A 23,762-nucleotide genomic window follows, 5' to 3' on the forward strand; every position below is an offset into this window, starting at 1 on the left:
GTGTGTGTTCGTCTTGTCCTAACCTCAGATATGAACTATGAAAATTGGAATGGAAGCAAACAAAACAATAATTTTAACTAATCATGTTTATTGTTCATAAAGATTTAATAAATAAAATGACTTAGTAAATTGCAGTAACAAATGTATTCAAATTCTTGCCAAAAACTAACAATTCTGGATTATACTTATGGCTTTTGGTAGCTGATGGTATCTTCTTGATGTCGAATGGTACTGCTGTTGTAGACTTCTCGTAGGCCTGGACGGATCTTCGGCCCTAGGCCCCTGCAGCTAGAGATGGTGGTTGTGCAGTCTACGTGTCATGGTCTCACGTTGTCAGCCATCTGGTGCATCGCCGGCGATGGGCTTCATACTCCCGAAAGGAGAAAGTAGATTTTATTCCCAAAAACTGTAACAGTAAAACACATATCAACAATCAACAAGAAAACCAAATTGTACCTTTGCCAAATAGTATTGAGAAATAGTAATTGGCAAGGTTAAATTACATAGAATTAAGATGAGGAGAATAGTTAAAATTTTGATCACTAAACGTGCATGTATGTAAATTAAAAAGATAATTATATTTGAAACTAAAATATCAGAACACATGGTCTGACATTGGAAGTTAGGTTAGATAAAAAAAACAATATAAAAACTGTTAGATGGAGAAATATAATTACAATATAATACTATTCTTACCCCAAGAGGAATGATTTGATGGATCAAAATGATTTAATTTTGGAATTACATGCCTTTTTAATGATTAATTTTTCCCTTCCAGTTTGTGTCTTCTGGTAGGGATGAAGTATGAAGTGACACTTTCATGACAGTGCGACATAGGTGGCGGGCATGTTCCGAATTGAGACAGATACTTACGGAGTAAGAATGTATACAGGGTACGTTCAGTATGTTGATTTAAATGAAAAGAGATATAGTAAATAGAAGATAATAAAAAAGGATAATAAAATGATAATCAAAGAGGATAATAAAAGAGGGTAATAAAAGAGGATAATAAAAGAGGATAATAAAAGAGCGCCAACCAATTTTTAAAGGGGGAAATGGGTAAACCAAATAGAAGAAGATAATTATTAATGAAATAAAAAAGAAAATAAGGCAAAATAATTATTTAAAAATAAAATATCAAAGATGTGACGTTTGTAACGTTACAAAACTATTAAAAAGTCATCCAAAAGGATTCGCAAAACGTTTTCGATCTAGATCAGATCATCTTCAGTGCCTAGAACGAAGTATTTTCACGTTAGAATGAATGCAAAAGGTTAAAATTATGACTAGTTAACCCTTAAACGCCCAAGGGTGGATAAAAAATGTCCACCTAATGCGTATTCCCTTATTACATATTTATTACGTGTTCCAAAATTTTTCAAAAATTATTTATTGTTAAAAAGACGACCCTTTATCGAATGTTAATTTTGTTCTACCGATATTTTTAAAAATAAAAGTATGTAATATCTTGAATTCAAAATATGGGTGGGCACAAAAAGTCCACTCTTGGGTAAAGGTTTCTATATAATTTTTCGTTGGCAGAAACATAATGCACATCATTATCGACGTATAATTACATAATCGGCATTATTATTCACCACACTAATAAGAACGTAAAGGAAGAATGTCGAAAAAATAGACAAATCTGAATTACTGGCTTTTACTGGTATGTTAATCTTGATGTACATCGTAATTTTGTTGTAAGGTTTGTACATCGTTTATATTAATATTTTAGAAAATGCTGTGTTTACTATGCATAAGATGCTTTCCATTTCTTCTGTTTAATTCATTTTCTAACATTTGTAACAACTCTTAATAAATATATTAGCTATTTTCGAGGTGAATATTTTTTACCCACCCTTTGGCTTACATCATCATCATCATCATTTGGCTCTACAACTCTATGTGAGTCTTGGCCGCGTTTACTATTTCCCTCCATTGTTGTCGGTCCTGAGCAGCTATTTCCCATTGCTGTACTCCCATTTTGCGTAGATCGCTTTGGCTTACATGGAACCTATAAAAGGTTGGGCGTTTAAGGGTTAAAGAAAAATGTGGATAATACTTACGTTCTGCTTAGTAGATGAAACTAGCAACCTTATAAAATAGGTGACATCGAGAAATATGATTTACATGTTTAAAATCTGATGTTAGTAGCGACTCTAAGCCGATGTTAAAAGATAAATTTAGTGCTCAAAGGGCTACAAGATTCAACAAGAGTATAGGAGATGACAATCTATTTATCAGACAGATTGTCATCTCCTATACTCTTGTTGGTCTGTGTCCATTGAACTGGCAAGAACCACACGTTCTTATCGAGCAGTGAATCTTGTAGACCTTTGAGCACTAAATTTATCTTTTAACATCGACTTAGAGTCGCTACTAACATCAGATTTTCAACATGTAAATCATATTTCTCGATGTCACCTATTTTATAAGGTTGCTAGTTTCATCTACTAAGCAGAACGTAAGTATTATCCACATTTTTCTTTAACTAGTCATAATTTTAACCTTTTGCATTCATTCTAACGTGGAAATACTTTGTTCTAGGCACTGAAGATGTTCTGATCTAGATCGAAAACGTTTTGCGAATCCTTTTGGATGACTTTTTAATAGTTTTTCAATAAACTTTTTATACCATTGTACAAACGAAGTTTTTGTTTTTTTTTTGTACTGCACAAGTTTAGTACTACTAGAAATAGAAAAAGTTGACTATATAATCTATAAGGGGCTGTTCATTAATCACGTGAGGCTCGAAAGGGGGGGGAGGGTTCCATAAAAAATCACGAAACATCACAAGGGGGAGGGGGGTCTAGTAATAATATCACGTGTATTTATTTTTTAAGGAAAATGCCCGAAACTCAACTGAAAAGCGGCGTTACATGTATTTATTTTTTCGTCAAATGCACACAAAAATCGAAAGTGGCATTGATGTGACTGATAAAAAAAATCATTTCTAATTATAATATTAGATAAACCAACAACATATTAATTTTCTTTGGTTCCACCCAAATTTCTGAAGCGACACGGGATACTTTACATGGTAATTATTTTAAGTGACTAAGATAAGAAAGGACTCTTACGAATTCTTTTGTTTTGAATGCACCACCAGATGTTTCCACTTAGGAATACTGGTCAGAACTCTGCCGTCTTTGATATGGGCTTTCTTAACATAACTATTATACCTACTATCTGATAAATTGGTAAAGTGGTGGGAGTTATTCTGTTGTTTTGGCACTGAATATCTAGGAATCTATGTAAGAATCGGAGGCACATTTCTTCTTGGATCTTAACAATAGAGTATTTGATATATTTAAACATATGTTTATTGTTATAAAATTTTGTACAGGGTGATCAAAATATTATACTATTCTATTAACAAATTCAATATTTTAGCTCATGTATCAATACTTCAAAAGTATTGCCCATGCCATACACAACTTTGTCAAGCATGATCTAGATCTAGAGTCTAGAGCAATATTTATCTTTACAAATGCACCTGGTATTATAAGCGCGTTCGTGGGCGTTGAGGGAAGAACGGCGCCTTTCAGCCGGGAATTATCTGGACTTACACTTTCGCATGATTCTTATGGAACCCATTTGGATGAACAAGGGAGAACAAAAGATCATGACCTTGAAAAAAATAACTTTCAGAAGGCTGGTGAACTTCTCTCAGAAGTATGGAGTAATATGGTTATTGACGGCCATGGCGTCGTAGCAGAGTAAATGTCAAGCCAGATAACATTGTTGAAAGTTTTATTACAGATCTTTCTTCCCAGCAGTGGTACAGCGAGCATGTATGAGAAAGTCAATATTTGCTTTATTTATATAATATGCGGAGTTCTATACGATTCATTCTTTCGGAGCGCATCGTTATACCTCCTTACCCGATTTTGCAGTTGTCCGGTGGCCTATATATTCCAGAGCGTCAAGAGCATGATGACAAGATCCATTATGCTCCATTTCTTCTGCGACGATCTCTCGAAATTACTCCAACGTATGAAGACTTCGGCAAATTGATTTATGACCTGTATTGCCCTAGCCTGCAGAAGGATCATCAGATACTTTTGAAAGGACATGTCAGCAGTGTGCATTGGACTTCTGTACAACGAAAAAAGCTAAAGCGCCTGTGAATACTTGTCACAAGCAACTGAATCTGTTCGTCCTTCCTGCATCCTCACGCGACAATCGAACGGTAGATCGAGAGAAGATTCTCTGCGTAGTGCGCGAAAATAATGACGCCAAGTGGCTTGATGAAACTGATGTTGATATTCAACAAAGCACTGTGCCAACAACTGACTTGCTAGATGCTTATCCAGTTATTGGTGTTGCAGAAAGTCTTGCTCATTAGTGATCCGAGGATACCGTACATTAAATTAGTGTTTATGTATAATACATTTAGTATTTAATACTAATTTAGTTTAAAAATGTTTTTCGCATTTATCTCATTATTTTTGTCAGTCAAAAACAACCTGCAACCTTTCTGTCTACCTACCTCTGAACGTTATTAATAATCTTTAATTTTTTATAAAAACATTAGATGTTACTTATCTACCTACGATACGTGTATTTTATAGATACTAAAAAAATAGATTTTTTGTATATCCTAAAAAATACACGTGATATATAGGGGATAGGGGGGGTAAGTCTTAAACCTCACCATGTATCACCAATGGGGGGGGGGGGTTAAATAATGCCAAAAAAACATCACGTGATTAATGGACGGCCCCTAATTCTGTAAATAAATACAATGGCAACCCATACTAATACGCATTTGTGTGACAAAGATGTAAAATAAAACTAACTAAAAGCAGACCATTGAGAAAATGTGAACCGAAATAGATTTATACGACCAAGCCATATGCACACAACAGTTCATGCATGTGTTCACAAACCCTGTCGTAAAAGTTCTTTGCTATTCTCTGGTTCATTTTTATGGGCGATTGTAAACTACCACGACACGAACTTTGTTGAAGTGGTCAAAGAAAGTCGCTTTGATCTCTCTTTTCTCTACAAAATCCCTAGACTTCTTATCTTGAGACACTTGAGAATTATGCAGAGATGTTTCTAATTTGACAGCTATTTATTTATTCAGGCTCTTTATTGTTATGCTTAGATTGGTGCCAGGTATTCCTCAATTCCGAACAGGGACGGCACAAGGCACTGAATAAGTATTTTACACAATGACCTAAAATCACTTAACGCGTCATTACAATCATTAACGCACCCTGTTTTTTACAAAAGTACACGTCCTGCTGCAGTTTGACGTTCTTATCCTAAAGAGGCTTAAAATTAGCCAAAAAATGTGTAAAATTTATTTCAAAAGTCTTTTAGTATTCCGAATTAGAATTGGTATTGTTGTTCTCTTGTTTTTTCTTTTATGTGACGGGAAAACACACACCTTAGCAATTTGCCGCATCAAATATCTATTTTTATAATAATTTATTTATATGTGGGGCTAGTCCTGTCGCCAGGGAGTACAACGGCCTTCTTCATTTAGATGGACTTACCCAAGTTTTTTTATGTATTTTGACCCGTAGAACACGAATTTTTTGGGTAACAGTTGATCCGGATGTCGATATGATTGTTATACACAAAGAACTTGAGGAATTACATAACAGCGATTTCTCGCAAAATAAAACATTTCTTTTGTATTGTTTGGGTCACTCTAAGCAAAAAAATGTTCTTACAAGTTTTTTCGTAGGATGCATAGTTTTCGAGATAAACACGGTTGAACTTTCAAAAAATCGAAAACTTTCAATTTAGTGCTTTCCGTGCCCAATGCATGCGTTTAAGGCATGCTACGTCGAAATAGCCTGTTTGTAAGCGCGCCTACTCATTCGATTTTAAATGAGAAATGCATTGAAAACATCACTCAAGCACAATGTGTTTATAGCTTTATTTAACAATAAAAAAAAAATGTTAGCAATGCAAATAATCAAAACCGATAGAATTTGACTTGAACTTTCAACTGCGGTAAGCAGAATTGCTATTTTATTTTTGAAGATATTCTTCTTTAGGCGCGATTCGATTGAGGGTAAAATTGTACATAAATCTGCGCGCCTGCGCACACAGACAGTATGTAGTTCCTTGCTAATCTTTCAAGATAGGTATTTATGTATCTGTATCCGTGCAAATAAGTCATTAAAAGAATATATTAGTGTTTTTAGTAAATGTATTATTTATTATAATTCTTGTGTTTTTGGATTTGTGTTTCTCTGTAGTAAAATAGTAAAATATTATGTAGGCATAACATTTTTACACTATTTGTCGCCGTGTTGTGTAATTATATCCGAAACTTACATGTCAATTAGAAGGACCTCGCTGGTGTAGTTGGTAGGGCGTTAGCTCCGAGATTGGAATGACGCGGGTTCGAATCCTGGGCGATTCATATTTTTTTTATTTTTGGTTGTTTTAATAAAAAATTTTTGAAAGTGGTAGATAAAAAAGTTAGTTTAATTTTTAAATAAAATACAAATAACCTGTTAAGTATATTTACTTCGTTGAAATTACCTATATAATAGAAAAATATCTTCTTACGTGCGTGCAAAGTACACACACATTCTTTTTTAAGCAAGTTATTCGGGTTCCAAAATTGCAATTTTTCGATTTTTTGAAAGTTCAACCGCGTTTATCTCAAAAAACTATGCATCCTACGAAAAAACTTGTAACCTGACCCAAAAATACAAAAAAAATGTTTTGTTTTGCGAAAAATCGCTGTTATGTAATTCCTCAAGTTCTTTGTTTATAACGATCTTATCGACATCCGACCAACTGTTACACAAAAAATTCGTGTTCTACGGGTCAAAATACATAAAAAAACTTGGGTAAGTCCTTCTGAATAAAGGAGTCCGTTGTACCCCCCCTGGCGAAAGGACTATTTATACATAATAGGTTTTTAAACTAATCGAAATATTACGCATGCATTCCTACATATTATACAGTTAGAACACAATGGTAACTTACAGGACTAAGGATATAGATGTAAATATAATCGAAACAAAGAAACAATGCAAAATATTGACTCGATTAGAAAAGTTCTTATGAACTGTAAAAACCGGTAACTAAAAATAATGCATTTTGGTTAAACCGTCAAAATATAAAATAATAGCATGTTGCAATGAAAGATCAAGATAAAGTTCAATTGGTGGCTGCGACGGTTGATTGACATTCTCTTTGATGATTCTGAACTTGCGAAATTTCTTATGGAATATTCTCTTCTTGATCGCTATCGATTTCTGCATAATTTATTATTTCTGCTTTATCAGCATCACTATAATCAGATAAATCGTCACCTAACTCATCTAAAGTATACCTAGTCTGTGTTCTTTCTTATATGGATCATAGGACTCCATTTTAAATTAAACTCTAAAATAAAGTGAAACTAAAGGAATTATATTTTTTTTTTTTTTTTTTTTTTTGGCCTTTGGGCTAAGTGCCCATTCAGCCAGTAACAAATGTGTAACCTATTCTAACTAACTAATCTAACTACACTATTCTTCTGGAAATTTAAATGAAGAACTACGATGGGGAGAGGAACTAGGATTACTTTTCGCACCTAGGGGTCATTCAAGGTGACTCACAGACAGAAAGGGTAGACCTCGGAAAATATAGGTAAATAGGTAAAATATTTGGCTATATAACAGAGGTAACGAGCTTAATACCTACACTCTAAAGTTTTAAGTTACACATCTTAATAAACTTAAGAATAATTTTGTATACCTGATACATATTTAATGATAGTAAATGAAGTAGATTGAAAGGGGGGTATAAGTTTTGCAATAATAAACTATTAATAAATTCCTGTCTTTGTATTTCAAATTTACTACAAGCATAAAAAATGTGATCCAAGTCGCTCACCACATTGCAGGTTTCACAAAGTTCGGTATTGACTACACCGATTCTATATAAATGTTGAGGAAAGCTTGCATGTCCGAATTTAAGCCTACAAATGGTCACAATATCATTCCTTGTAAAATCATACTCTTGGTGCCACAACACTGTCGGAATACTTGAATGTAACAGTGTGTATCGTGTGGGGCAATTAGCGCAATATTTTTTCCAGTGCAATTCCCATTTTTCCTTAAAATTACGTTTAGATATCGTTAAATATTCTTGAGCTCCTAAATTGTTCTCCATATACAGTCCAGTTGTGACGCTTTCTTTGGCTAAGGAATCTACTACTTCATTTCCACGAAGTCCTATATGAGCTTTTACCCAAGTGAATTTTAATTCGTAGTGACTTTTTCTTAATTTATGAATTTTTAATTTTAGTTCTTTAATAAAAGGATTTATATCAGTAGCCACCACATTAATTGGGTTAGCGATGCATTTAAGAACCGATAAGGAGTCACTCAAAAGATGTATTTTTTTTTAACTTGCTTTTTTCGATATACTCACAGGCTTTAATAATACCAATAGCTTCTGCAGAAAAAATGGAAGTACTGCTATTTAGTTTGAATTTTTCTTGAATGTTTGCTGATGGTATATAGAATGCACACCCCGTACCGTCATTTTGTTTTGATGCGTCAGTATATATTTCCAGAAAATCTGGCAGATTTGCTATGCAAGCGCTTAAAGTATTTTTACTTATCAACAAATTTTCATGGTATACGGGAATATTAATTTCTAGTGGTTCCAACATATCAAAAAATTCAGATTTATCGACCGAAATAGGTCTTTTTAAAGCACTATTATGAGGACTGGTATTTCTAAAAGCCATACATAATAGAGGAGAAGGTTTTTTTGACCAATATTTGTTTGTTAAATCGTGGTTATTTAATAAAGCTATTTTATGTAACAGAGTAGGATTTTTAAAAGAAGACTTAATAATAAATTTTTCTGACAACCATTCCCTCCGCAAAAATAATGGTGGCTCTAGTGCTTCAATCCGAAGTGGTTCCACAGGCGTTGAACACATTGCACCCAAACAGAGTCTTAGAGAAGTATTTTGAATTATTTCCAATCGTTTTAGAGTGTAAGGACTGGCTGATCCATACAACGTACATCCGTAATCCAGGATGGACCTAATAAAGGCTTTGTAGAAAGTTAAACACGATTGTGGATCTGCTCCCCACCAAGTTCTTCTTATGAATTTTAAAAAATTTATACCTTTTAAACATTTTGATTCTATATTTTGTATAAATGGTTTCCAGCTAAGCTTCCTGTCGAGAATAATTCCAAGATAAGTTACCTGATTTGATACCGGGTATAGTGTACCATTTACATTAATATGATCGATATTGGGCAGATTATGTCTTGTAAAGATGGTAACATTAGATTTTTGAGGGGTTAAAGAAAAACCTAACGATTCAAATTTCAAAGTACTTAGCTGTATATGTGACGTAAGCTCAGTGATGCCTGCTTCTAATTTTTTATTCGTGTTATAAATGACAAAATCATCAGCGTACTGTATAATATTACAATTATTATTTCCATCGTGTATTTCTTTTGTAAAAATATTAAACAAAAGGGGAGAGATAACAGAACCCTGTGGTAAACCTGTGGATGATCGTCTAGGACCTATTATAGAATTGTTATTCGACCTTACATAAACTTTTCTTTGTGTGAGAAGATTACACAAGACATTGCACACTCTTGGAGGAAGATCTGCCTGAAGCAATTTTTCTCTTAACATAATGATATTAATTGCATCGTAGGCACCTTTTATGTCAAGAAAAGCAGCACCTAAGTAGTAGTTATTTGAAAAACATAACTGAATGTCTGTTGTTAAATAAGATACTGCGTCAATAGTACTAAACCCTTTTTTAAAACCAAATTGTTCCAAAGGGAAAAAAGCAGTGCTAGTCAAATGAAATTCTAACCGGTGCTTAATAATCCGTTCAAAAGTTTTCATGACACAGGATAATAAGGAAATGGGTCGATAAGATTCTGCAAGGTTGGGATTTTTCTCCGGTTTTGGGATTGGTACAACTACAACATTTTTCCATTCCTCAATGACTGCGTTGTATAACCAAATATCATTAAAAATTTCTAAAAGAAATAATTTACCGACAGTTGGTAAATTCCATATCATATCGTATGTAACTTGATCCATACCTGGAGCTGTATTCTTGGTATTTTTTAATGCAAATTGTAGTTCCGTAAATTTTAAAGGATAATTAAGTATATCATTCTTCACATCTGCATTATCTACTAAATCCTTTACTTCCTGATCTGCCGAACATGGGGTGATATTTTGCAAAAAAGTGTCTATCCATTCATAGTTGGTACATTTAGGGGAAGGTGAAGGAATTCTTTGCATCTTTTTTGCCTGTTGCCATATTTCCTTAGACGGAGTATTTTTGTTAAGTTTAGCGCAGTAGTTAACCCAGTACTCCTTAGCCTTGTTCTTTAAAAATTTTTTTGCTACTGCCATTTTTTCTTTAACATGTATATAATTTTCCATATTACTATTGTTGATATATTTTTTTAATGCTTCTTTTCTATAAAAAACGACTTTATCACAGTCACTACCCCACCAGGGCGGGGGTGGCAGTTTAGCTTTTTTGAAAGGCTTATTGATTGGGATTGAACATGCAGCGGCATATTCAATGCCTTCCATAAAATATTTATATTTATCATTTACATTTAGTAGTTGGGGTTTATTACTGAAATATATAATGTAATTTCGTTCGTATTCCATCCAGTTAGCTTTTTTAGTGTTCCATTTAGTTTTTGGTTGTATTGTATTACTAAACTGTTCCCTCAATATGTTGATTTTCATAAGAATGAGAAAATGATCCGATCCAAGAGTATCTGTCACCACGCTCCAGTTAGTTTTATCAGCGATGTCCGGAGATACTAGTGATAAGTCGACAGAAGAGTTTTGACCCGACCGAGATATTTTTGTAGGTGACCCATCATTTAAAATTACCAAATTATTTTGATTTAATGCATTTACCATATTTTTTCCAGATTGATTGATTTTATATGAGCCCCACAGATCGTGGTGCGCATTAAAATCTCCTCCAATTATTAATGTACCATTTATATTATTAAAAAGATTGGAAAAATTGTGCACAGTAACTGCGATATTTGGAGGACAATACACAGAAACACAAGTAATGGATAGATTTTTAGAAACAAAAATTTCTGCCGCACAGACTTGCATACCATCTGCTACATTATTAATAGATACTTCTTTGAATTTGATATTATTTTTTACAAGAATAGCTACACCTGTCGTACCATCTATCCTATCTTTACGCACAATAGAATATCCATAAAATGTATAAGTGACTTTTGGTTTAAACCATGTTTCTGATACCAGAGCAATATCAACATCATAATCTGATAATATTTTTACTAAGCTATGTTTATTGGATACAGCGGAACGTGCGTTCCACTGACAAATTTTCAATTGATTGAGGTTAGTATTCGTCATCGTCACATATACTTTCATTACAATTATACGCAATATTTTTAATATAATCTGCATCAATGGCTGTAAGTTCTTCAAAAGATTTTACTTCACTTAGTACTTTCTGTAAAACCGCGAAGAATCCTTTAATAAATTCATCTGACATATCAGATTCAAAATTTTCTCTTGGTGGTATATTAATAGGTTTTTCGGGTCCAAATTTAAATGGGAACATTGGAGGGGAATTTGATATTTGAATGGGAGAATTGGGTTTTCGCTTCTTGTTAACTGTTTCGATCTGAGTTGAAGCATTGCGATTTCGAGCTGTTTGTAAGGTAACAGAATTAGTTGACTGAGATGACACTGGTTGTCTAGGATATTTGATATTATGTCTTCGTGAAGGCAAAGGGGGAAACTCTTCCTCTGATAAATAAGATAGAGCTTGAAATTTATTGTTAACTTTTAATGTAGAAGCATATGATGTTTTATTTAAATTTTTTGCTTCCGTAAAAGTTAAATTCTCTTCAGCCATTTTTTTCTTTATTTCACTTTGTTTTATATGTGTTGGACATGATTTAGAGATTGATTTATGTGAATTAGTTTTACAGTAAATGCAACAATTATCCTGTGGATCCCGACATGAATGAGTTTCATCTTTTGTTTTACCACAGTTTATGCAAAGAGCCACTGTACTACGACACTGCTTCGCTACATGACCATATTTAAGACACCGGTAGCATTGGGTAACACTGTGAATATAAGGTTCAACAGGGCAAGATACCGAATTAATGAAGATGTTTGAGGGTAACATGTTACCCTCGAAGGTGACTATGACTGTTTGTCGAGGAACAAATATTGCTTCTCCATCAGAAATGACCTTTCGCTTGATTCTACGAATTTCGGTAATAGTTACGGCAGATAGAAAATTTGTAAAAAGATATTGCTCATCAAAAGAAGTATCAACATTTTTAACAACCCCCTTCCTCGATAATAAATTATTTGGTATATAAGCAATTAGATTTTCGTTTTTTAACTGTTCATTAGCTACTAGTTTATTAGCATCTTTAATTGTTTTTAATTGAACCCTTATTCTGTTTCTGCCTACTCTATCAATTCGTACAATATTCTGAACATTCAATTTCTTATGGAGCACATGGCCAACTGCCATAGGATGTAATTTTCCTATTGCAAGCTCATTATTGGTGCTTTCAATAAAAACATAGACAAAATCTGAATACAGGTTCGGTTTTTGTAGATTGAAAACCTTACTTTTTTGCTTAGTATCTGAAAGTGTCAACTTATCTGTATCAGCTGCGGTTTTACCATCTTGATTTCTGGTTGTCGTAGTGTTGTCTATGACCATATCTACATTTTCTCCTCCATTATCCACTGTTCCCCCTTTGTCAAGGGGTGGTTCATCGGCCATGTTTACACCTTATTCACCGCACTATTTGTTTATTTATTAAACGTAAATATTATTATTTTATGCTTTATAAAGTTTAAAAAGTTTTAAAGTAATTTAACCAAAATATGACCTTATTCACCGCACTATTTATTTATTTATTAAACGTAAATATTACTATTTTATGTTTTATAAAAGTTTAAAAAGTTTCAAAATAATTTAACCAAAATATCACATTTTTATTCGGATCACCTAAAATACTTATTAAGTGATAATTAGTTTCTAATGTGTATTTGATAACGGTAGGTAATTATTATTTAGCGAAAGAAATATTTTAAACACATCCGCTCACCACAGAAGTTTAAATGGTACTGAAAAAAAAAAAAAAAAAAAAAAAAAAAAAAAGGAATTATATATAACTAGTAAAAATAAATTATTTAAATACTTGACAACACACATGTTAGCAAGTTGTTCACGTACCCACTACGCTATTATATAACATGCCTGTTAGCAAAATGCTCAAATAACACGATATATTTAGAAAACGGAAAACAGCCGACTAGTTTGACCCATGTGGTAGTCGTGTTGTATCACTTTCGTAAATTTTGAAGCCAGGAAATGCGTCTTCTTCCCGGTCTCCTTTTACCATTTAACTTCCCTTGGAGAAGCAGTTTGAGAAGGCTGTAACGTTTGTGATTTCTCATTAACATGTCCTAGATATTCTAATTTTTTTGTTTTGATGGTTATGAGAATTTCACACTCTTTCCCCATTCTACGCAGGACTTCCACATTAGTAATTCGGTCAACCCAGGATATACGTAAGATGCGCCTATAACACCGCATTTCGAAAGCTTCGAGCCGATTCATAGATGCAACAATTAGTGTCCACGCTTCCATTCCGTAGAGCAGAACTGTGAATGTGTAGCATTTCAACAGACGATATTTTGTTTTTAATTATATGTCTCGACTGCTGAAAATGGGTCTCATTCTAACATATTTAGATACTGCCACATATACATATATACTGCCATTTAGCTGTTTATATCATACGTTTCTAGACCCGCAAGTGCTTGAAATTTTTTAGGATAAATAAGAATTTTTTTTAAGTTACGTTAATTTAATTTAAGTTAAGACAATTTTGAACTCTTTGTCTAATCTATTAAAATGACTCTTTATGGCTAATTTAAAACTAATTGTGTTCCGAGCGCTAATGTTTTAAATGGGGAATATTTAAAATCACTCTCATTGTGACGTCATGCGCGAACTCGTCCCAATTTCGGACTATCGTACCTGTCGTCTTTGTACAGCTGATTCCAAAAGAAACTGATACGACTCTTCAACAGAGATATGTCAAGAATAGATCTGGCTAGGGATATGCTAATATAGCTATCTTTGTCTGTCGTTCGAGTGTGAGCGTATCTACCAAGAGGTGGGAGTAATGGAACGACAGTTACACAGAGGCGGCAGCCATCATATGCTAGTGCTAGAGAGAGAAAGCTAAGCACCAGTAGAGAGAGATAGATAGACCACCGACCCGAACTGCTCCGCGTACGCTATTTTTCGGAGGTGGCCAAATCTATGTGTATAAGATCTTTGCTCTTAAAGCGTATTTTGTAGAAAATTGAGCAGTGTACTTTCTTCTTTTTCTTCTTTTTGTTTTTGATCTCGCTGCAAGGCAATTACCAGCACAATTTATAGGGGATCTTGATGTAGTCTGACTCTAAGCCATGTCAAAATCGCTGACTATGTTCTTGTAAAAAGCTTTTGATGAGGTGTGATATAATGAATATGAGTTTAATTATATTTAATTTATTATATTTTGAAGGATAAATACTTATTATTTACATATTGTCACTGTCACTGCCAAATCTTAAAATTTGTCAGATAACTTCAACCTCAAAAAATGACTGTTTGTTTATTTTATTATTTGTCTGTCATAATAAATATGTCACACCAATCATACACTGCTCAAAATGATCAAATCTTACTAAGAGTCGTACAGTTTTTTTTAAGAACCAGCTGTACCATGAGTTTGATCTACGAACGTACTGTATAGGATTGTGGGAGGGTTAGTCAGAACTGCGCCACTTCTTTTATACGAACAATAGAATTATTTTAAGAATTTTAAGAATAAACAGTAAAAACCACAATACTTAACAAATTAGAAGCATTCGAATTATGCTTATGCTTCTTTTCATGAGCATTTTTCAGTGCGTCACAAATGATAGAAAAAAAAGGTAAGTCCGTGATAATATACATTTTAGTGACATGACATTTTAGTTAAATCTGACAGTTGTCAAATTTTATTTGCAATTTGGCATAAAAACAAATCAATTCTGTTTATTGCATTTATAAAATGGTATTTTCTTTGATTTGTATAGTCTTATAAATTGTACAGATTATATTCGTAGATATATTATATAATTCGAAAATAATTTTTATTTCGATTATAGCGCCATCTGTTGACAACTAGAATAAATGTTATAAATGTCACCGACGAAATGTAATCAGCGACGTGCGTTTTTTTCTGTCACATGCAATTTAACGCGCTAGAAAGAAATCGAAAAACTGTGACGCACTGAAAGATCCTCATGAAAAAAAAAGCATACTATCGGAGTCCTAAAAGTATCGTGGGTCTCATACACTTCTAATGAAGATGTTCTTAAAATGATGAATTTAGAACGTCTGCTCATAAACATCTTAAATAAAGAGAAGAAAAAAGGAATAGGTACTTTGACCATATAATTAGAGGACCGAGTTCACCTTATAATGCAAGGAAAAGTGGAGGAAAATAGATGGATTGGCCGAAAGACAATATCAGACAATGGTGTGGTTCCACAGTAGAAGAATTATTTCGCGCAGCAGCCGATAAAAAAAAGGTTTCAGGAAATTGTAAACATGATGACGCCGATGACGGCCAACATCTGAATACGGGCACGGCACCTAAAGATTGTCGCCATTCCGCAATTGCCTATAATACGTCGAATTAACCGTTTTGACAAATTAGCGAAATTATTAACGTTTTACTTAATGACGATTTTACTTGCTTTTAACACGTTTTTTAACACGCAAGAAAACTACTGCATGTTTATCCATAATTTTGTATTTTTCACTCTTTTTCTACATGTGTTATAACAGTTAATATTTATAATTATAATCATCTTCTACTTAATACATAAATAATAATATTCAGTCCGTGAATTGTGTGAAACTGTCATATTTTTTACAATTTCTCTTGTTTAGCCCTTGGCAAGACGTTTATGTCTAATTAGTGACAGGTTTTCACACTCAGTGACTAATGACATATATTGTTAAGTAGGTACAGGCATCTTGTATTTATGTTGTTTTTTTTTAGAAAAATTGGGTTTTTGCTCAAGTTAGCTTCACCTTGTTTTCTTCCTATTTTAAAGATGTTTTTAAAAATAAGTGATTTCAGTCAAGGAACTCTAAACAAGATTTTGAAGCAAAAAGACACACTGAAAAGACAGGTTAATAAAAAACGGAAATGCTGAAAGAGAGAATGAAGAACCTCAACCAAAAACTGCCAGGAATTATTCTTCTGTTGTTCATAACTCGATTGTACAAAAACGACTGAAGAAAAATAATCAGACCGCAAAAAAACAGTTATCGATTAGTCACATGATAAAGGAATGATACGATTGGGCATAAAAATATCTGAGCTGGATTGTTGAAGATTGAAGAAGTGTTATTCCTAAATAATGGCCTTTTTTTGGGACAATAGTCCATTTACTCACGGTTTTCTTTCTGAATTTTAGAGAACCGATTGGATTGACAATGAAATTTGGCGTACACCGGACACATAGCTAACATGCCAAAAAAAAGTGATGTGACGATGTGTGGTTTTGCCCTGGGGGTGTGTATCATCCCTTTTTGGGGTGAGAAAACATACGTTCAAAATTAGTCCGGAAGTGGATAAACTGACTAATTCTAAGCAACTTTTTTTGTTCTATAGAGTTTTTTACTGTCAATACTTTTCGAGTTTTTTGCGAGTGAATATGTTAATTTTTCGACAAAACAACACGTTTTTAAACGTTTTTTTGCAAATAACTTAAAAAGTAAGTATTTTATCGAAAAAACTATTCTTAGGAAAAATATAGCTAAAATAAAAATGGTGTATGCATGAAGTCTGTAGACCCAGTAGAAACAGAGTTGTAGCTAGTAGGTTATTATTCGTCAAATTATTTCAACGTGAAATAACGAAAAAAGCACTTTTCAGGGAAAACTCTTTAGCAACCTTTTTAACCCTTTCATGGAAAAGCAACCTTTTAAAGTGTTTAAAAAAATACTTAAGAAAAGTGTTTAATTTTTTTTGTTTTTAAAAAGGTTTCTAGCATATAAGTTAGTATAGCAAGGTATGCTCAAAATAAAGTTGGTCCTTTTTTAGTAAAATAAAAAACGTGAAAATCACCCCCTAATTAGCACCCCAAATGGAATTAATCGTTACCGCTTCACAACTTAGCTTATTTACCGATGCGTAGTTTATAAATGATCCGTAAGTTTCATTGAAATTGAAATTAAAGTTGAAATTAATCGTTACTGCTTTACAATATACTTTATGTATTGTTTATATTATCTGTAAGTTTGACCGCATCAATGTGCTAATTTTTGAAAAAATTGGTTTTATGCCATTAATAAAAATGCCGTTTTTTCAAAAAACTTAAAAAGTATTAGTGATACGAGAAATATCGAAAAATAAAAAATGTAGGTTTTACTTTTCTGGACAATTTGGTATTTTTTTTTTGTTTTTATGTACAAAACCGTAGATCAAAAAAAATTAATTGGAGTAAACTTTGACGGATAAAATGAGTGGTGAAAGGGGCAAATGTCTGGGATAAAAACTTTGGGGTCACCTCAACATAATGACATTTCATTGACACGAAAACAATTTCGGAATTAATTGTGATTTGAGCGTAATATTGGATTTAAATAAATTTTCTATAAATTTTATATAATAAAATTAATAACACATTAATAATTTCTATAATTAAAATAATTATAACTACCAAAATAGCACGATTATATTCTTCTTTTTGAGGATTTCGTAGAGTACTTCAATCTTTTTATAAGCTGTTATGTGGTAAATAATGCTTGAGACTGGTATTTAAACTGCCTTTTGGTACTTAGTTAAAGAAATTCATAGTCAACATCTTCAGTTTAACATTATATGTATAAAAACGGTGACGACCCACAACTATAAACAAATAACAGTACTGATCTATCTAACACTATTTCGACATCTCACTTCTAATAACAAATACGAATGCCCGATTCTGGCCCGTGTTTTATACACATGAAAACATTGCAACATCACGAACATTTCACGGTCAAGTAATGTTTTATGTTTACTTATGTTCAGTAGCATTGGATAAGGTTAATAACATTTTTATTCAGAATTAGGCGTAAAACTTATGTTATATTAATTGTATGAGTGGTTAGTAGTCTACCACAGTTAGATTCAGATTATTAAGCTCAGTTCCAAAATTATATGGAGCTGAGAGTTCTACGACGTCATAAATTTATCATTGTTCTCGTACTTAACAAAGGAAGAAAAATATAATTAAAGTTATTCAAATTTTAATAGACTACGGAAAATTACAGAAGCATACGTTTGTGTTTTACAGCACATTTCCTACAATCCTCATAAAGCATTAAAATTAGAATAAGCGGAAGAGTATGGCTCACTAAACTGTCAAAAACATGTACAGAAAATCAGTTGATGACTATTTGCTAAATGATCCGTTGCACCGGCTTCACCGGCGCTATTTTCAGAACTAAAGAAAGGCAAGGAAAGAGATAACTGCCTTAGGCTATATTTATCCCAACTGTCTTTCGGCCAAGAAACACGTGATGTGCGTGCTAGCCTGTATGTAGACAATAATGGGACTATGAATGATTTTAAATATTTGAATACTTTTGTTTACTTTTATTAGGTAGTTCATTTTATTTTAACTGTTATTAAAATATTTCTTCTTTGCGTGTTTGGATATTTTAGTGGTGTGTGTTTAACTTTCTTAACACGTCACTACACGCACCCGCGGCAATTTACCGCAGTTCCAAAAAGTCTCAAAACACGTCACATCATTTATCCCGCCACATAAAAGGAAAAAAATAAACAACAATACTCGGAATACTAAAAGACTTTTGAAAATAGAATTTACACAATTTAATAATACGGCTTTTCAACACTATTCTCGTTTGTTTCGAGCTTCAGTCATGTGTTGTATAATCTGTGTATATTATTAATATATGTAGGTACACAGATTATACAAGATATATGATACAAGCTCGAAACAAATAAGAATCGTTGAAAAGCCCTATATAGTGGATCCCAACCCCTTTTTTCAGTGCGTCATTAATTTTGACGTCATATAAGATTTTAAGAATGTCGCAAATCATTACATGACATTTTAGTTAAATCTGACAGTTGTCAGAATATTTATATTTTTATAAACATCAATGTTTATACAAATATTTGTCAGAATATTAATATTTAAAATATTTTAATGTAAAAATAAATAAATATAATCAAATTTCACTATACAATGTCCGAATATACCAATGACATAAAATATTTATATTTACGTCGCTGAAAAATACTAACCTAGAAATTACAATTCATTTTACCCATAGAGGTATATATTAACATAGAGTGAGCCTACCTTCCGCGCTTCCTGACGACAAGATCTCATGAACTGGTTTGCGGCATCTCTTTCTAACACATTGTATCGAAAAACTAAGATTACATTAACCCATTAACGCCCAAGTTTTTTTTATTTAAAAATCTTTACTTTTAGGCTTAATTTGATGAAAATGTTAATAATTTAATCCAAAAAACAAGTTTTTTGGTTTCCTGTCTTTTCTTAAAAAAATTATATGGTGTTACCATATGGTAACGCTGGGCGCTTAAGGAATTTTTAGGATCGTTGAAAATAAAATTTTTTATTTTTTTTTTAAATATATTGATGTGATCTTGATTATTGATATGAGATAATATTCTTATATGTCATTTAATTTAATCAATGCATTAATCATAATCTAATTAATTTACCAGATCACATATCAATATGTTTTCAATCTCAGGGCGAATTATAAAATTAATTACTTACTCTCGTGGCTTCTAAGTATTTCTCAATGGTTCCTAATCGGGATAGGAAAGAAAAGAGTAAAATAATACACACATATGGGTTACAATTATAATCAAAATATTGTTTATTTTATTTAAATGGCAATCACTGCTTAATATTTGCTAGATCTTATTTTTCTTAAACATAACATTTACAAATGGGAATCTTATTTCCTTTTGGTTTCCAATTGAAAGTTTTTATTAACATTTAACTATTAGGATTTATTAGCAACAATTCTATTTAAGTTTGATGAAGCTTTTCTGATATTATTTATTATGTTCTTCAAATTTATAATGTGGTATTTAATACGAAAAACCCATACATTCATGTCCAAACAAATGAGACTGACCTTTTTCTGGTGAACTGAGAATGTCTTCACACAAGACCCGTTTCCTGCTATCCTTGGCTGCGTTCAAAACCTCGTCCTGGCTTTCAGTAATGTTCTCCTTTGAAAACTAGCTCGTATAGCTCTCGTTCCTGCTTCTGTCGTGATGCTGTATTCTACCTTTTTCGAAACTGCAATCAGCTACCGGGACACTCTTGGCTCAAGGAGGTTCTTTTACTCTCAACCTGGCCTACCTCTCGTTCCACGATAGATACTCCACACTCACGGAACTACACCGGCTTTCTCACTCTCCGCACACTACCGTCTACTACTGGCCTTCACTTCTCGACAGCTCAAAACATTCTGATCTCTATTTGTCATTCATTCCCCTACTTTCTAAATATCCCTTCCAGATTCACAAATCAACCTTCCACCACCAATTCTCATTCGCAGTATTCCTCAAAACCAATTTTTAATCTTTCTAAATATGCTTAATGGATTTCAAAAAAGAAATAGTTAATTCCCATTCTAAAATTACTTTCTACTATTTACAAAATTTAATGACCTATTCTCTATTTCAACTGAGTCTTATTTAGCATCCGGCTAATGATCGAACCTTCCGCGAACAACGATAATGACCTATTATCGATTCCAACTAAGTCTTATTTAGCATAGGCTAATGATCGAACCTTCCGCGAACAACGATAATGGTACGCGCCATTCACTTTGTTTATTCTAAGCGCATTTTCCCGAGTTTCGTTTAATCACTTCTTAAAATTAAATATAACAATTTGTTGTATACAGGTTGTTCTAAATTTATATGCCCGTGGTTGAGAAAATTGAAAATATTTTATATTAAATTGAATTCTGCTTATAATTATCAAAATTTAATTTTCAGATCAAATAGAAATATAACAATATATTTGAGAATATTTTCATCGTCTGGTGTGGTATCCTATAAAACAATTAACACACAAACCAACGTTGCATTTTTTACACATTGTTCTTCCAGATGTTGTACATCTGTCTCCAGCACATCGCCTTCTACTGCTTGATGTAACAAATGGTCGAAGCGATCAAAACGAAGATCTGGCAAGTTCTGTCTATGTAGACTAGGTCTTCCTGTATAGTGTATATAAGGGACGACTTCCATATCTTGCGAGAAGAACTTGGGCCAATTCTCTCCTAAACGATAGCAAGGATATATTTTTTTTATTTTTTTTGATATAAATGCCATGAATTATGGACTGCAACATCCAACAACCATGTTACAATTTGCCAGTACCATTTTTTACTGCAAATTGCTACTAGGTAGGTTGAAACACCTTGATCCATCCAGTCGGTACCCACCATATTTTGTTGTATTCAGCAATATAGCGAGCCCGACTTACTTGAATGTGGCCTTTTTCTTCATGAGAAAATCTTTTTACCGTGCCCAATGCTGAACCATCACAACTCGTAGATGCTATTGTAACAACAGAGTTATATTTTCATCGCACGACTGAAAAAAAAAATAAGATTATGACTCCGTAAGCGCCCACCGCAACCATATGGTAACGGCGTACTTTGACTATTCCTACCGAATTCGCTACATTTAATTGTTGATAAAATACAACAATTTATAATAAGTTGGGGTATAATAAACTTAGTTTTTTTTAAATATGCAAATATAGTTACTAGAAGACTATCAAAAATTGCTTACGCAAAACGGACGTCCATCTTTTTCTATAAATTTAAACCACACTGTCATATCATTGTCTCTCGACGGTTGAGAAAAGGCTAAAATACGAATCCGTTACGTTTTATGGGTGCCTGAATTATTCCTAGAAACGATAGTTCTCAAAATATGTGGCTAACTAATTCCATGGGCATACCGCAGAATTTTTAAAAATCATGTGTTTTACGTTACCATGTGGTAACGCTGGGCGCTAATGGGTTAAGTGTGAGTATAGGCACGGAAAGGGAGGACTACTGTCGCAGCTTTACTATGCGCAAAGTGAGTGAAACAGCACTACTCCAAATAAAAAAGATGGTGTCGGCACTTCGCTCTGAATGACACTCTCTCTATGATAATATATAACTATGATTTTACCATATGATCGATTATTTTTGTGTCAAATTATCTTTATTCGCCTCCTTGATTGGTTATCTATTTAGAGTACTGTAATCGCCAACCAATTATACATCTATAAGTAAAATCCCTTTTAATATGCAAATACCCGTCAAGGAATAGGTTCATAATTTTCTAAGTTCAATATATAATAATCACAGAGGTACGTTTTTCTGTCACTTCCAACGGTAATGCGTTAGCGTTAGAGAGAATTCGATAATCTGTGAAAAAAGGGTTTGGGACGATCTATATTTGGTTCATTTTAAGCCGCTTTAGTATAAGGCGGCAAATTGCTCACGAGGGTGTACTTGCGTAACAAACGTGGCGCGTTACGTGCAATGACGTGTTAAGGGTCTTATGTTACTGTTATATTTATATTACCTGCTATTGTATTTAGCAAGAAACCAAAGCAAATGCGTTTTTCTAATTCCTCGGAGAAGCCAAAATTTTTCCTCTTTGACCTTTGACGCTGAATCCGAATTCTTCTTATGTATCTTATCTGTAATGGTTTGCAGATTCGGCATTAATCCGTGCATGAACAGATGAAACAAAAACTAAAATATCGAAATTTTTGAAAGGTTTTATTTTGATCTTAAGTTCCTAAAACAATAGGTTATAACATCCACAAAAATGTAAAAATAAATAAATGTTATATTTGCTATTAGTATGTATTTCCATAAAATCTCTATTTGATGAAAAATCTTCAAAGAAAATTTAATTTCTTCTTTCTTCCTTCTGTCTTCAATTTTGATTTTAATTATTATTGCTTTGGAAAATAGTAAGGTACATAACGACAAGTGACTATCATTTTTATTCGTTTCAGGATTAGGCTTGAGTCCAGAATATCTGAGTGCAAGGGGTCTTACTGAGGTGCATCCTTCATCTACCTTAGGCAGTACCGAATTCCCTTTCAGTATAGATGGTAAGTAAACTGGTACTTTTAAATAGTCATTGAAATTTTTATATTATATGATTGTTGTAATGTTATATGATGTTTATAATGGCGTAAGTATATGATATCGTATGCAGATGACGCAATACTAATCTCTCAAAGTGAAGATGATCTACAACGTATGCTGCACCAATCTAACATAACCGCTAGAAAATTTATCATGTTAATTTTCCCAAAAAAAATCAAATGCATGGTTATAACAGCAAATCTACTAACTGCCGGTTTCACAAAGTAAAGTGAAGAAATAACCAGAAGTTACCCCAATATATTATAATGGGGGAACTTCTAGTTATATTTTAACCACAAGTTAACTTTAGATTATTAGTTAGAGTTAAGATTACTGTACGGTAAGAAATCTACTAAGATTTAGAGCTGGAGGATCAGACAATAGAACAAGTCATGGAGTTTTAATATCTAGCCATTACACTATTTAGCTACGGAAAGCTCGAAGCAGAAGTGGCAGAACAAG

At 33.0% G+C, this 23,762-nt stretch overlaps 1 protein-coding gene across 1 annotated transcript in view; it reads left to right on the forward strand.

Annotated features, from left to right (window-relative positions):
* Positions 1–23,762, forward strand: part of LOC114349424 (transcriptional activator cubitus interruptus) — a 660,730-nt gene that overhangs the window by 604,770 nt on the left and 32,198 nt on the right. Inside the window, exon 3 of the mRNA XM_028299796.2 lies at positions 23,165–23,263. Within this exon, the coding sequence (XP_028155597.1) occupies positions 23,165–23,263 (99 nt within the window). The remainder of the gene's footprint in view (positions 1–23,164; positions 23,264–23,762) is intronic.

This window comes from Diabrotica virgifera, chromosome 1, assembly GCF_917563875.1.
Source record: "Diabrotica virgifera virgifera chromosome 1, PGI_DIABVI_V3a".
Lineage (NCBI taxonomy): Eukaryota > Metazoa > Arthropoda > Insecta > Coleoptera > Chrysomelidae > Diabrotica > Diabrotica virgifera.